A 13,494-nucleotide genomic window follows, 5' to 3' on the forward strand; every position below is an offset into this window, starting at 1 on the left:
GTAATTGGACCCTGTCCAAGTGGATTGACACCTTACAAATATTTTAACAGTGACTGCACAAAGATAATGCCGAGAATGTTGAGCATTTCGGGTCATTTCTGGCAGCAGATGAATTGAATACATTTAGTATTAAATATTTGCAAACTCTCTTTTAAATGATGGAATTTGCTACAAGTTGGACAATTCTCCAAAAACTTTCCTGTTCGAGTTGGATATTTTCCTGTTCGAGTTGGACATATCGTTTTTTAATGGTTTTGTTTGTTCTCTTGTAGAATCAACAACAACAGCTGGGACAAGCAGCACAACTGAGACAACTGCCAGTTCCACAACTGGTGAGCGATTCATTCTTTCAGTACACATTCGCAATTCTGTGAACTCAAAAATGTTTTTCACAATTTCAGCCCATCCCTGTGACTCATATTACCGCCATCTGCAAGGTGCATCTGTAAAAGTTGGTGAGAGTCGTAGCTGACATGCCAACTTTCCTCAGGCTTCTGAGACTTGGACACAAGTCTTATTTTTCAACTTGATCTCATTGACAGTGACAGTCCATTCCTTTACACTTCCAGCAACTTAACCCATTCCTCTTCCTGGACAGATGTTTTTCATTTAACCTTTGGAGAAATCTGGGGTGGGATTCTCCGACCTCGCTCAAGGTTGAGATTTCCCAGTCCCAATGGAATGGAGATTTGGCTCAGCACCAAATTCTCCTCATTGGTAGTGGTGGTGGGGTGTACAACATTGGAGGATTCTGGTACTTGTTTTGGTTTATTAAAATATAACTGAAAAATATCCTTCAAAGTGACAGTTGAGGTCAGTGCCTTTTTTGACAGCGGAGGAAGACACTTCACAATTTTGCAGAGCATGCAAGAGATCACCAGGAATGATTATTTATACCGTGGTGATGAGCTTCAGTGACATGCATTTTTATTATCTGGATAATCAGGAATTGTCTCGAGATGGATCAGCAGATATTGAGTTGAATAGCTGAGAATAGAAGCTCTCAGCTCTCAGCTCAGAGAGTAGAAGTGAGTCTTCACATTGTTGCCATGATTACAATTCAATCTGTGCCAAATGTTGCAGGAAGAATAATATTTTGTTCTGATCTAAAGTAAAGTATATTTATTAGTCACAAGTAGGCTTAAATTAACACTGCAATGAAGTTACTATGAAAATCCCCTAGTCGACACGCTCAGGCGCCTGTGCGGGTACACAGAGAGAATTTAGCAAGGCCAGTGCACCTAACCAGCACGTCTTTTGGACTGTGGGAGGAAACCGGAGCACCCAGAGGAAACCCATAGACGGTGACCCAAGCAGGGAATCGAACCTGGATCCCTGGCACTGTGATGCAGCAGCGCTAATCGTGCCGCCCTAACATTCCAATTGGCGTTCAAGGTCCACAAGTATTTTAACAGTCGTTGTCTGGGATGTAGATGTTCTGGATTTATTCAGTGTCTGAGATATGACATTGAAAAGTGATACCAACATGGTTCCCACCCGGGTGCTGACACGATGGGCCAAATGGCCTAATCCTGTACCAAGACAACTTTGTAATTTGGTAGTGGAACATTTGCCACTTGTTTAGATTCTCCCAAATAAAGTGTCACATTTGCGTTAAAACTAAAGTAAATCTCGCTGGTTTTTTCAGCGGGAGTTTCAAAATGAATCTCCCACACTCTGTGCATCATAGAGTGCCATCGTGTGATTCATGCAAAAAAGCTGGGAGCAGGGCCTCTTCCCCTGGAGAGGTCAGCAGCATGGCACTGAGTGGGCCACTGCACATGTGCTGACCAAATAAACCTGTTGGACTTTAACCTGGTGTTGTTAAACTTCTTACTGTGTTTACCCCAGTCCAACGCCAGCATCTCCACATCGTGTGCTGATCTGTCAGTGGCAGCGTTGGCACATGCACAGTGGCCCCACGCTGCTGGCCTCCCGATCACCGGCCCCCCAGAATATACAACCTATAAAATGACATGCTATAATATCCAATTGGGCATCTTTAGGGAAAGGCTTTAATCTTTTCTGCACACTCCCTCTCACAACTGGTCAGTGCTGGTTTGAGATCATAGCTGAAAATACTGAGCTCGCGAAAATAATCTTTATGTTCATTAAAAGAAAACTTCATTCACCGGTTGTGGCACTGGCAGTAGACACACATGTAGTGGTGATCTTGAGGATAGCTACCCACTTGATACCCAATCAGTGCTGACGCGATGGGCCAAGTGGCCTCCTTCTGTACTGTAACATTTCTGTAATTATGTAAGGATAACATGTCACTTGAATGGAAGGAGAAACACTCTATATTGTGAATTTGAATGGGGATCTGTAGAAGAGTTCTGAAACCTGTAGTGAAGGGTATCAATTTGTGTAATCATTGATATTTCTATTGAAACTGTCTCAATGCTGTTCCAATTCAAAATTCTGTGCGGTGGTTGTAAATAATTTCTCTCCTCTTCAGAAGAAACAATTTTAACAACAGTGCCCACCACCACATCTGAGTTTACTGCCCGTTCTACGACTGGTGAGTGAAGTTTTCTATTAATGAATGTAAAAAATATTTTCCAGGGTTCAGTATTTTCAGCTAAATCTGAATTACTTCCTATTTAAACATCATTTCTGAATGATGCACTATTATTTTGCCCTTAATTACATTCTTTGATTTTATTTGACAAAAACCATTTTGTCTTGTATGAAATTGCAAAATATTCTTAAGGAATTCAGTCCCAATTCTGTGACTTCAAACATCTTTAATATTTTTCAGAGTTAACAAGTACAACAGTGTCACCAACAACAACTGGTTCAACCACTGGTTCCACAACTGGTGAGTGATTTCTCTTTCATTATGCATTGCAAGGACTTAGATACAAGCGGTTTCATTACATCGTCAGCTCCTTGTCTGTGAAAGTCTTTCTCTTCCGGTATATATTCTTCCATTCCAGCCAGAAGGCAGTGTTTATTGGCATCAATGTTGACCAGAATTTTGTTTTGATTTATTTCAAAAGCCACCTGAGAGCACACACTTGGTTGAAATAAATCTTAAGATCTGCCTCTCCTGTCTGTGTTCAGGACGTATCATAAAATGGTAACTAGATCGTGAAACTAAATTAAAGATAACATGAAACCACTCGGCAACAGTGTATTCAGTTAAGGTGATAATCATCTTTGAATATTGAGCTGTACACCTTGATAAATGGGAAATTTCTCCAGATCAAAATGCAGGTAGTCGTTTATTGAATAACAGAGTAATCACTATTTTGTGCAGGGTATCATTGTGTTTGAGTCTGAATCCCCTTTTAAGCTTTCAATGTATTCCATTTGTCAGCACAGTCTGAGACCATAAAGGGAGACTGGAATCAGTGTTCCAAATTCAATCTTTCACAGTGATACTCTTCTGATGGAGAGCTTGTCAGTGGTTCAGATGGAATACACAATGTATAAAATGACTCGCTAATATCCAATTGGGCCCCTGTAGGAAAAGGCTTTAATCTTTTCTGCACATTCTCTCATGTATTCCCTGCTGACTCATGTTTTAACTCTTTCAATACTGTCCTGATTCAAGTTGTGTGAACCAATTGTGAAAGTCTTTGTTTTCCTTCAGAAACAACAACAACATCAACAGAGACAACCAGCACAGTCACTTCTACTGCCAGCTCCACACCTGGTAAGTGTTGTCTTCATAAACGCCTGCAAGTAATTAAAAGTAAGAATGCTATTACACCTCAAACCCCTGGTCAGTGAAAACCCCTCTGTCAGGTTTGCTTCATTTTTCACATTCTCGCATCAGAAAATGGTGGGATCAAGTCCACCTCCTGAGCCTTGTGCTTGGAATCCAGTTTGATCTTGTAGTGTTCTTCTGAGGAAGGACAGCACTGTACTGATCTCTTGGCTACTGGATTAGACATTCCAGCGGGATCTTGTGTGCACACGCTGGTGAAATAAAAGTTGTTGCTGTGTTATTTCAAAGATGAGTTAAGATTTCCCTTTAGGATTCTGATCAATGTTTATGCTTGAAGCAACATTCAAGGGATATAATTTCACATTGCTCTTCTGGAATCCGTCTCTGCCCAAGTGGATTGATGCTATACCCACTTTGAACATGACTGCACAACAACAATAATTCCTTGGTTGTTGAGCCTTTGGGTCATATCAGGCAGCAGATGAATTGAACACATATTTAATATTTGCAAACTCTCATTTAAATTATGGAATTTGCTGCAAGTTGGTGAATTCCCTCAAAGCTTTCCATTCGAGTTGGATATATCGGTTTTTAACAGTTTTGTTTGTTGTTCTGTAGAATCAACGACAACAACAGGGACAAGCAGCACAAGTGAGACGACTACCAGTTCCACAACTGGTGAGTGATTCCTTATTTCAATACACATTCGCAACTCGATTAACACAAAAATGTTTTTTCCCCATTTCAGTATTACCCCCGCCATGAAGCACATTACCTCCTCCTGCTTGACATGAGGCCATTTTGATTGTGATTATTGTCTTTCAGAGGGCACAACTACAACAGTGTCACCAACTACAACTGGCTCGACCAGTAGCTCCACAACTGGTGAGTGCTGGTTTCTTCAACGAATAATAGCAAGGTCTTAGACACAAGTGTTATTTTTCACTCTCATCTCATTGACAGTGAATATCTATTGGTTTACGCTTCCAATAACTGAGTCCATTCCTGCTGGAGGAAGCAGGCTTTTGAATTATCTATTGAAAAAAATCTTGTTTCGATTCATTTAAAATTTAACAGTGAAATCTCCTCAATAGAAGTCGGCTTTATTCTTCATAACAGAAGAAATTCTGAAATTTCACGCAGCAAGTCAGAGCATGCTAGGCATCACCGTGAATTATAATTTGTATGGTAGTGATGAGCTTCAGTTAATTGCAGTTCTTTATTATCTGGATAATCAGGCCTTGTCTCCCGATGGGTCAGCAGATATTGAGCTGTTGAATAACTGAGAGGAAGAGCTTAGTTTCCACATTGTTGTCACATCCACATTTCAATATGTGCCATTGTTGCATGGAGGATAATGTTGTGTTCTGACCTAAAGTTCCATTAGAAGCTCCATGTGTATGAGTATTTTAAGAGTCAACACTATCTTGGATGTGGATGTGCTCAATAGGGGTGATTTTGCCAGGATTTGGCAAAGTGTCAGGATCTGTGTGTGGATCAGTTTTGTCTCCAGATCTTATGACTCTGTGAAAACAAAACAAGTGGGCGTGTTTCATGCCTTTATGTAAATAGGCAGGGCTTACACATGCCGGTAAAGTCTGGCTGCACTGAGATTGGGGTGACATGTTTAAAGGGTGCCCTGATCAGAGGAGAAAGTAACCTCCCCGTCCTCATCATCTAGGTCTCAGGCTCCTCTTCACCCTCCCATCCCTCTGCCACAAACAGTGACAGCATTCCTCCCCAGGATCAGAGCTGGCACCCCTCCTCCAAACCTGCAATCAGAGCCCCTCTTCCACCAAACTGGCAATGCCGGCACCCTCTTTGCTCCCGAACATCACCAGCATTGGACCCCCATCCTCAGAAAGAACCATCCACCCAAACAGCTGCCACTGTCATCCACAGCTCTCACACTCATTCCAGCCCCGCCCCCCCCCCCCCCCCCCCCCACCACCACACACACAACACAAATAACTGAATCCCACTCACATCTCCCATGAGGCTTTCACTAGGATCCAGCATTGGCACTGCCATGGTTTGGCACTGTCAGGTTGGTATGGGCATGATGCCAACCTGGCAGTACTAACCTGTGCCGGGTTCACATCTGGGTGAACCTGTTGTAAACGCCATCGAGGTTTGAAATTATGGTGAGGGGTTAATACACGACGGGGTGGGAGAGTTCAATGATATGAAAATATATTCAAATGTACTGAACTGAGGTTCACACCCATTATGGGGGTGAACATGATTACATCATCAGTGAGGGATGGTGAAAATCGGAAATCATGCTCTGTGTTCTGGTTGTAAATAATTTATCTCCTCTTCAGAAGAAACAACTTCAACAACAGTGCCAACCACCACATCTGAGTCTCCTGCCAGTTCCACAACTGGTGAGTGAAGTTTTCTATCAATGAACATGGAAAATTATTTCCCTATTTCAGTATTTTCAGCTATAAACTCAATGACATTCCATTTCAAGATTGTTCTTCTAATAGTTTTTTAAATAATGCATTGTAAATTTACCCCTAATTATTTTCTTTGTGTTGATTTGGCACAAACCATGTTGTCGTCTTTTGAAAATTCATAAATAATTTTCAGGAAATCGATCAGAATTCTGTGACTTTGAACATCTTTAATATTTTTCAGAGTTAACAACTACAACAGTGCAACCAACTACAACTGGCTTGACCATTGGCTCCACAACTGGTGAGTGCTGGTTTCTTCAGTGTAAAATAGCAAAAGGCATCAGACACAAGTGTTATTTTTCACATCCAGCTTATTGACAGTGACAGCCCATTCCTTTACACTTCCAGTAACTTAACCTCTGTCCTCAAGCAGGAACAGACTATTTGATTAACTATTTAAGAAATCTGGTTTTGATTTATTTAAATTATAACAGTAAAACTTCCTTCAATACTGACCATTGAGGTCAGACACTTTGGTCGGGATTCTCCCAGAAAAAATCTATGTTCCCAACATGCGGGAAAACTGGAGTAATTCCTGCTGGGTTTTTTTTTGGCAAACTTACCAGAGCGAATGTCCAACACTCTGAGCACTGCAGAGTGCCTCAACATGATTCTCTCTGGAAAACAGGGGGCAGTGCCTATTCCCACCTGAGAGGCCAACAGCATAGTGCTGAGCGGGCTACTGTGCATGCATCATTCTGTCAGTGCAGAGATTGGCGCGTGCGCAGTGGCTCCGTTTCCTCCCCCCCCCCCGACCATTGCCGGTCTCCTGATCGCTGGCCTTCCAACCCCCTGTAATTCTGTAAAACTGTAATTCGGTAGTGGAAAACTTGCCGTTCGTGTAGAAGGAAAGACCTTTTATATTGTGGAGAATTCACCGATTGGGGATCTGTGGAAGTATTTTCAAACTTGTAGTGAGTTTTAATTTAATACTCTTTTAATTTGTGTAATAATTAATATTTCTTTTGATACTGTCACAATACTGTTCCATTCAAAATTCTGTGCTGTGCTTGTAAATAATTTCTCTCCTCTTCAGAAGAAACAACTTCAACAACAGTGCCCACCACCACATCTGAGTCTACTGCCCGTTCCACAACTGGTGAGTCAAGTTTTCTATCAATGAACACAAAAGATTATTTTCCTTCATTCAGTATTTTTAGCCATAAACTCAATTACTTCCTCCTTCAATATCTTTCTCTTTTTCATTTTGCACTAATATATAATCATTTTGCCTCAATACAAGTAAGATTGTCTTCTTGTGAAAGTCTATTAAAGCACATTTAGGAATTTTGAACATTATTAATTGTTTTCAGAGGTAACAACTACAACAGTGCCACCAACTACAACTGGCTCCACTAGTGGTACCACAACTGGTAAGTTTCTTCATTATATAATGACAAGGTGTTACAGGTGAAAGAGGCGAACGTATATAATGCAGGATCCTCTCTGAATGGTTACTTCTCGTAATGGTTTTCAAACCCTTCCGTGAACTCTCTTTGAATTTGTCTTCTAGTTTGTGATTCGGTTGAAACTGTCTCAATATGATCCCTGATCACAATTATTCTGAATTATTTTGTTTGTCTTCAGAAGAAACAACAGTGACAACCACCACATCTAGGCCGACTACTGCCAGTTCTACAACTGGTGAGTGAGGTCATCTATTCATGAACATGGAACATTCTTTGGACTGTTTCAGTTCTTTCTGCTTCACCCCAATTACTCCTTGTTTGAGGTCTTTGGCCTTTGTACTGTTTGAGTGATCCACTATTGTTTGACTGATGTATTGTGAATTTGCACTGATTAGCATATACTTATCCAGCACAAATCACATCATCATCCAGTGAAATGACATAAATATTCTTAGGAATTGTGCTAGAATGTTTGATTTTGAATATCTTCACTATTTTCCAGAAGAAACGACAGCAGTGTCACTAACAACAACAACTGGCTCAACCATTGGCACCACAACTGGTGAGTAATATTTTTCATTCCACACTGGGAACAATTTTAAAATAAGGTACCCTTTTCAACTTCAGCTCCCTCTCAGTAGAAGCTTATCACTCCATTTTGTTCATGCCTGATCCATTCCTTCTGAAAGATGTAATGTAAAACTACACCTCATGGGGGGCGATTATCCCATCCTGATGTGCATGTGTTTTTGGAGCAGTGGGATGGGAGAATCGCATGTCGGTCATTTTGCGGGATTCGCGCATGGGTTCCGACGCATGCGCGTCTCCCAGAACCAGAGAATGGTCGCAGTCGGTACCGCGCTAGAAACCGATGGGAAGACAGGTAAGTGATTTTAATCTGTTTTAAATGTCATTATTGGGCCCAGCACGGAACTTGCCAGGTCCGACAGCATCTCCCACCCCGCCAGGAGTATTTCACGCCGTTGGGGTTTAGAGTAGCTCCCCATGTTCGGGGAACTACCCTGCTGGAGTGAAGGGGGCAATTGGGGGCCCCCCAGGGGGTCAGGGCAGGGGGTGGTGCCCTCTGGGCATGGGCACCCTGGCAGTGCCAGCCTGTGCCCCCGGCACTGCCCAAGGGGCAAAGTGTCCATGCCAAGGGGGTGCATTGGCACTGCCCACCAGGCATTGGGCAGTGCCAAGGGGGCAGGGTCAAGGGGGCGGTTGGTGGGGGGGGGGTCCCACTGCCACTCTGCATGGGGTTCGGTCTGGGCTGGAGGGAGGCCAGTGATCGGAGTGGGCTGGGGAGGGTCTGCCTCCTGTTGTGGGGGGGTGGTGTTGGCCAGTGGGGGGGACGGGGGGGCATCTTCTGTGGTGGGGGGGGGGATTGCCACTGCTGGGTGGGGATGGGCTGGACATCAGGGCGCTCCTGGATGGAGGGGTGGTCGGGGCTGGGTCAGGAATTGTCATGGGGGCCGCGATCGGCCGTGTGGGGGGTGTTGGAGGGGCAGCAGTAGAAGGGTCCCCCGGGCTGGCCAGCAATTGAGCTGGTCAGCAAACGGGGAGACTGCCCGATCGGAGCCACTGCGCATGCGCAGAGTTCTAGAACTGTCAAACACAAGCGCGAATAGGCCCCGCCCCTCCCTGGGCTGTTAATGATATTCACGATTGTGACCTCTGCATTGCACAGAGTGCAGAGATTCGAGTCTGAAGCTGCCCTGAAAAAACAGTGGTGATCTAGACCAGCTTTCCCACCAATTCAGCACTTTTGGGAGAATCACTCCCTCATATTTCATTGTCATTTTTGCTGAACTAATGTAGTTTCCACTTCTGTTGATACACCGCAAGAACAGCAAAGGAATTGTGTTGGTTACCTTGTTACTCTTGTACTGTAACAATGATTCCACACCCTGGGTGTCAAGATTTGCTGTGCTCTATATAACACGAGAGATGTGGGCACAGGTTTTGCCGTGCAGTTCATGGCAATCAGTTGAAATGTACACATCCGCCCATGCCGTTTTCAATACAACTGTCCACACATTACCCCTGCGCATTCCCTTACTGCCTCTCTTCCCTCTCCTTGAGTGCTCCCGCTGGTCGCTGTTGCATGGTTGGCAGAATGCTGCTGAGATTCAATGGAAGAGACTACAGGTAGTCTTGAAAGACTAGTGCAAGTAGCGCTGGCCCTAGAAGGCCCAGCATGTGCATCAGTAATATGGGCTGAGTATCTGACAGACTATAGAGAGAGCACTATGTGGCAAAGGTGGATGAATCCTATAATTCTGAGAAAGGATAGCAGGCTCATACACAAGGAGTGACTGTCAGTAATTTGGAGTGTTGTCTCAGCAATCCTACTAATTGACCTGAGCACAGCTTCCGGCACTGCTGTGAGAACACGTAAGCCCCTTTAATGCACTGGTATTTGCAGCCACGATGGCTGGCGTCTAAGTGCTCTAGAATGAATGCAGGTTTTCTGACAGGCCCGCTGATGCGCCAAGCATTGCACTGTGAACACCCTCCGCCTCCTTCTGCAGGTCACCCCATCAAAATCCTCACCCGAGTCCTCTGCTGAACTTGGAGGTGGGCAACTGCACTCCCCGTGTCCCCTGTCCTGACCACAGGCCACTCAGGCTCAGCGTCTCACCAATTGTAGATGCTGCCTCTTAGCTTCCTTCTCAAGTGCATGTAATGTCGGTATTTGAGCAGCTGGCTGTGTATATGAGAGCGAGTGCTGATGCTGCTTCTTCCTCACTATCTTCTTTCTTTTCTGGTCCCGCCACTATCAATGGGGTTTCTAGTAGTGTCAAAAGAGAAGCAGCAGATGTGGGATGAAGATGTTCATGACTCTTGTCTCTAGATGTTTGTTCTGACTTAAAAGCAGGAAAGTTGAATTTTTAGCCACAGGTGTCTTTTTTTGTACCCTCTCTATTAGTCTCTGCTGATCTGTACTTATTTATTGATGTCTGCATTACACTCTTGTTGTTAGGATCAATATTTGTGTGCACCAAAGTATGGCAAAAGGCTGCAGTATTTCAGATTCCCACTTTCCCAAATCATAAAACCATAAGGCCATAAGATATAGGAGCAGAATTAGGCCATTAAGCCCTTCAAGTCTGCTCTACCATTCAATCATGGCTGATAAGTTTCTCAACCCATTCTCCTGCCTTTTCCTTGTAAACTTTCATCCCCTTACCTATCTGTGGTGAACCATAGATGGTTACCACTATGGGTACTTGTACATATGTTACTCTTGTTACTGTTGGGGTTAGGGTTTGGGTGTTCCACCTGTTATTACTGTTTATGTGGTACACTCCGTTCGGCTCCGCCTTCTTACAGGAGTATAAAGATCACTGCTACTTCCTAGTAGTCTTTAGTCTGGGATAATATTGTTGAGTAGTGTGCTCCTATTTTGTCGTGAATAAAAGCCTTTATTCCCGGGTACGTTCTAGCCTCCCGTGTGAATTAATCGCGCATCACTATCAAGAACCTATCTATCTCTGTCTTAAATGCACTAACTGACCTGGCCTTCACAGCCTTCTGTGGCAATGAATTCCACAGATTCATCACCCTCTGGCTGAAGAAATTCCTCCTCATCTCGGTTCTAAAGGGTAGTCCTTTTACTCTGAGGCTGTGCCCTCAGATCCTAGTCTCTGCTACTCATGGAAACATCTTCCCCACATCAACTTTATCCAGGCTTTACAGTATTCTCCAAGTTTCAATGAGATTCCCCCCCACCTTCTAAACTCCATCGAGTACAGGCTTAGAGTCCTCAAACGTTCCTCATACACCAAGCCTTTCATTCCTGGGATCATTCTCATGAACCTTCTCTGGACCCTCTCCAAGGCCAGCACATCCTGCCTTAGATACAGGGGCCCAAAATTACTCAATATTCCAAATGTGGTCTGACCAGAGCCTTACTCTTAATAGCATTTTTCTTGGATCAGTAAAGAGAATACATATACATGCATTTAAGTATCAAAGGAGAACTGCAGCCAAGATGTTATAATTACATATTTTCTGATCACATCAGTGGCTCACAAAATGAGCCTCAGGACAATACTGATCATTATCAAAAAAGGTTTATTAATAGAGACCATTAAATTTCACAAATGTAGTGTCAAACTACTGATTGAGAGACATGCCCCAAAATATTTGAAAATGATTGTCATTTCATAACTTTGCAGATGAAACAAAATGAGTCGAAATGAGCTTTTGAAAACACCATAGCAATTATTTTTATTTTGTATGAAGATAATTGTTATATTTTTCTTTTATTTTGCAGATATTCCTTGCAATGGTATCTGGTCAGGCTGGATTAATGTCCACACTCCATCCCTTCCAACTGACACTACAGACTATGAACCATTGGATCCAACTCGTAACTATGTGTGTAATTCTGCTACAGACCAGATTACTAATATTCATTGCGAAGCAGTCAGGTTCCCTGGATATCCGTTCAATCACACTGGAGACAGTGTGTCATGTGACATACATAAGGGATTGGTATGTCACCAGCCAGCTCCTGGTGCCTTTATCTGTATGGACTACAGAATTAGAGTTTGCTGTCAGCCAAGCAAAAGCACGACCCCTCCGATCTCAACTACGACTGTCTCCACAACTACCACACCCGAAGAATGTCTCTGTGATTCAAACCCACCGCGAAAGGTAATCAAATTCTGTCTAATTTCTGATATGTACTATAATACTTGAGAACAATTATATTTAAAATAAGTGGATTGCTTTTTTTAATATAGCATGTTTGGTGTTGCACATTCCACATCTGTCCCTATCCATTGTCACAACTTGTTCACACCCTCAGTGACCTATCTGACCTGTAACTGAGCTTCTGAAACTATTTCCCGTCCATCAACAAAATTGTTCATTTTTACCTTTTTATTCTCACCTGAAATGCCTTTGATTCAACTCTTGGTTATAGAAACTCTTATCCATGCTTTTAATACCTCTAGACTTGACTCTTTCAATACTATCCTGAATGGCCTCTGAACGTCCACCTTCGATAAATCTGAGCTCAAGACATATATACACCTCGCATCAAGACTTGCTCACCACACACCCCTGTGATTGCTGACCCTACATTGGCCCTTGCTTCATCAATGCCTCAATGATAAATTTTTTACCCTCATATTCAAATTCCCTCCTGACACACCCCTTCCCATCACCTTCTCCAACTCTGCAACAATTTGCAATCTTCCCATTCCTCCAACTCTTGTCTGTGACATACCCACGATCCCTTCATCCCATCAATGGTACCTTCACCTGTCTGAATCCCAGCCGGGATTCTCCCAAAGCAAAACTAAGTGCCCAACGGGTGTGAAAATGGGAGTTTTTCCCGCCCATTCTTTGGGCGTGCTTACCAGAATGGATCTTTGGCATTCTAAGCATTGCAGATTGCCTGTGATTCCCTCTGGTAAGTAGGGAGGTGGGGCCTATTCCCGCCCAAGACGCTGGCAGCATAATGCTGAGTGGGCTATTGCGTGTGTGCCAATCTGTCAGTGTGGAGATAGGTGCATGCACACTGGACCCCTCCATCGTCAGCCTCCCACTGATCCCCAAGGAATCTTGCACTAGATCACTGGCCTGGCCCGCAGCCCTCCTGATCACTGGCTTTCCACACTGCGCAACCCCCCGTCCCCACAGCCACCTGATCGATGGCCTTCCAGACCCTCCCCTCCCACCCCCAACCACCTGATCCCTGGCCTTCCAGACCCCCATCCCCAACCACCTGATCCCTGGCTTTCCAGATCCCCCCCAGCGAACCCTGATCTCCTACCTCACCATGGCCAGCCCCAAGTGCCTCATCCCTTCCTCCCCCACCGATCCCAATTGCAGCGTGGCAGCAGGTTTCCTCCCCCCCACCCCCCCACCACCCACTCTCTCCACCCCGCCCCCCCCCCCCCCCCCCCGCCCCAGCCAACAACTGATCACC

The 13,494-nt window shown here is 44.1% G+C and overlaps 1 protein-coding gene across 50 annotated transcripts in view; it reads left to right on the plus strand.

Annotated features, from left to right (window-relative positions):
* The window catches only part of LOC144507913 (uncharacterized), a 157,630-nt gene that overhangs the window by 123,056 nt on the left and 21,080 nt on the right, over window positions 1-13,494 (plus strand). For 41 of the 50 annotated variants that reach the window (XM_078235407.1, XM_078235429.1, XM_078235420.1 and 38 more), the window contains 10 exons: window positions 3,602-3,664; window positions 4,298-4,357; window positions 4,505-4,564; window positions 6,004-6,066; window positions 6,323-6,382; window positions 7,178-7,240; window positions 7,455-7,514; window positions 7,729-7,785; window positions 8,053-8,112; window positions 11,830-12,212. In XM_078235407.1, coding sequence (XP_078091533.1) covers window positions 3,602-3,664; window positions 4,298-4,357; window positions 4,505-4,564; window positions 6,004-6,066; window positions 6,323-6,382; window positions 7,178-7,240; window positions 7,455-7,514; window positions 7,729-7,785; window positions 8,053-8,112; window positions 11,830-12,212 — 929 coding nt within the window. Of the gene's footprint in view, window positions 1-272; window positions 333-3,601; window positions 3,665-4,297; window positions 4,358-4,504; window positions 4,565-6,003; window positions 6,067-6,322; window positions 6,383-7,177; window positions 7,241-7,454; window positions 7,515-7,728; window positions 7,786-8,052; window positions 8,113-11,829; window positions 12,213-13,494 lie in introns of all 50 variants that reach the window. The other 9 variants (XM_078235410.1, XM_078235408.1, XM_078235453.1 and 6 more) reach the window with 6 other exon arrangements.

Source organism: Mustelus asterias, chromosome 19 (genome assembly GCF_964213995.1).
Source record: "Mustelus asterias chromosome 19, sMusAst1.hap1.1, whole genome shotgun sequence".
NCBI lineage: Eukaryota > Metazoa > Chordata > Chondrichthyes > Carcharhiniformes > Triakidae > Mustelus > Mustelus asterias.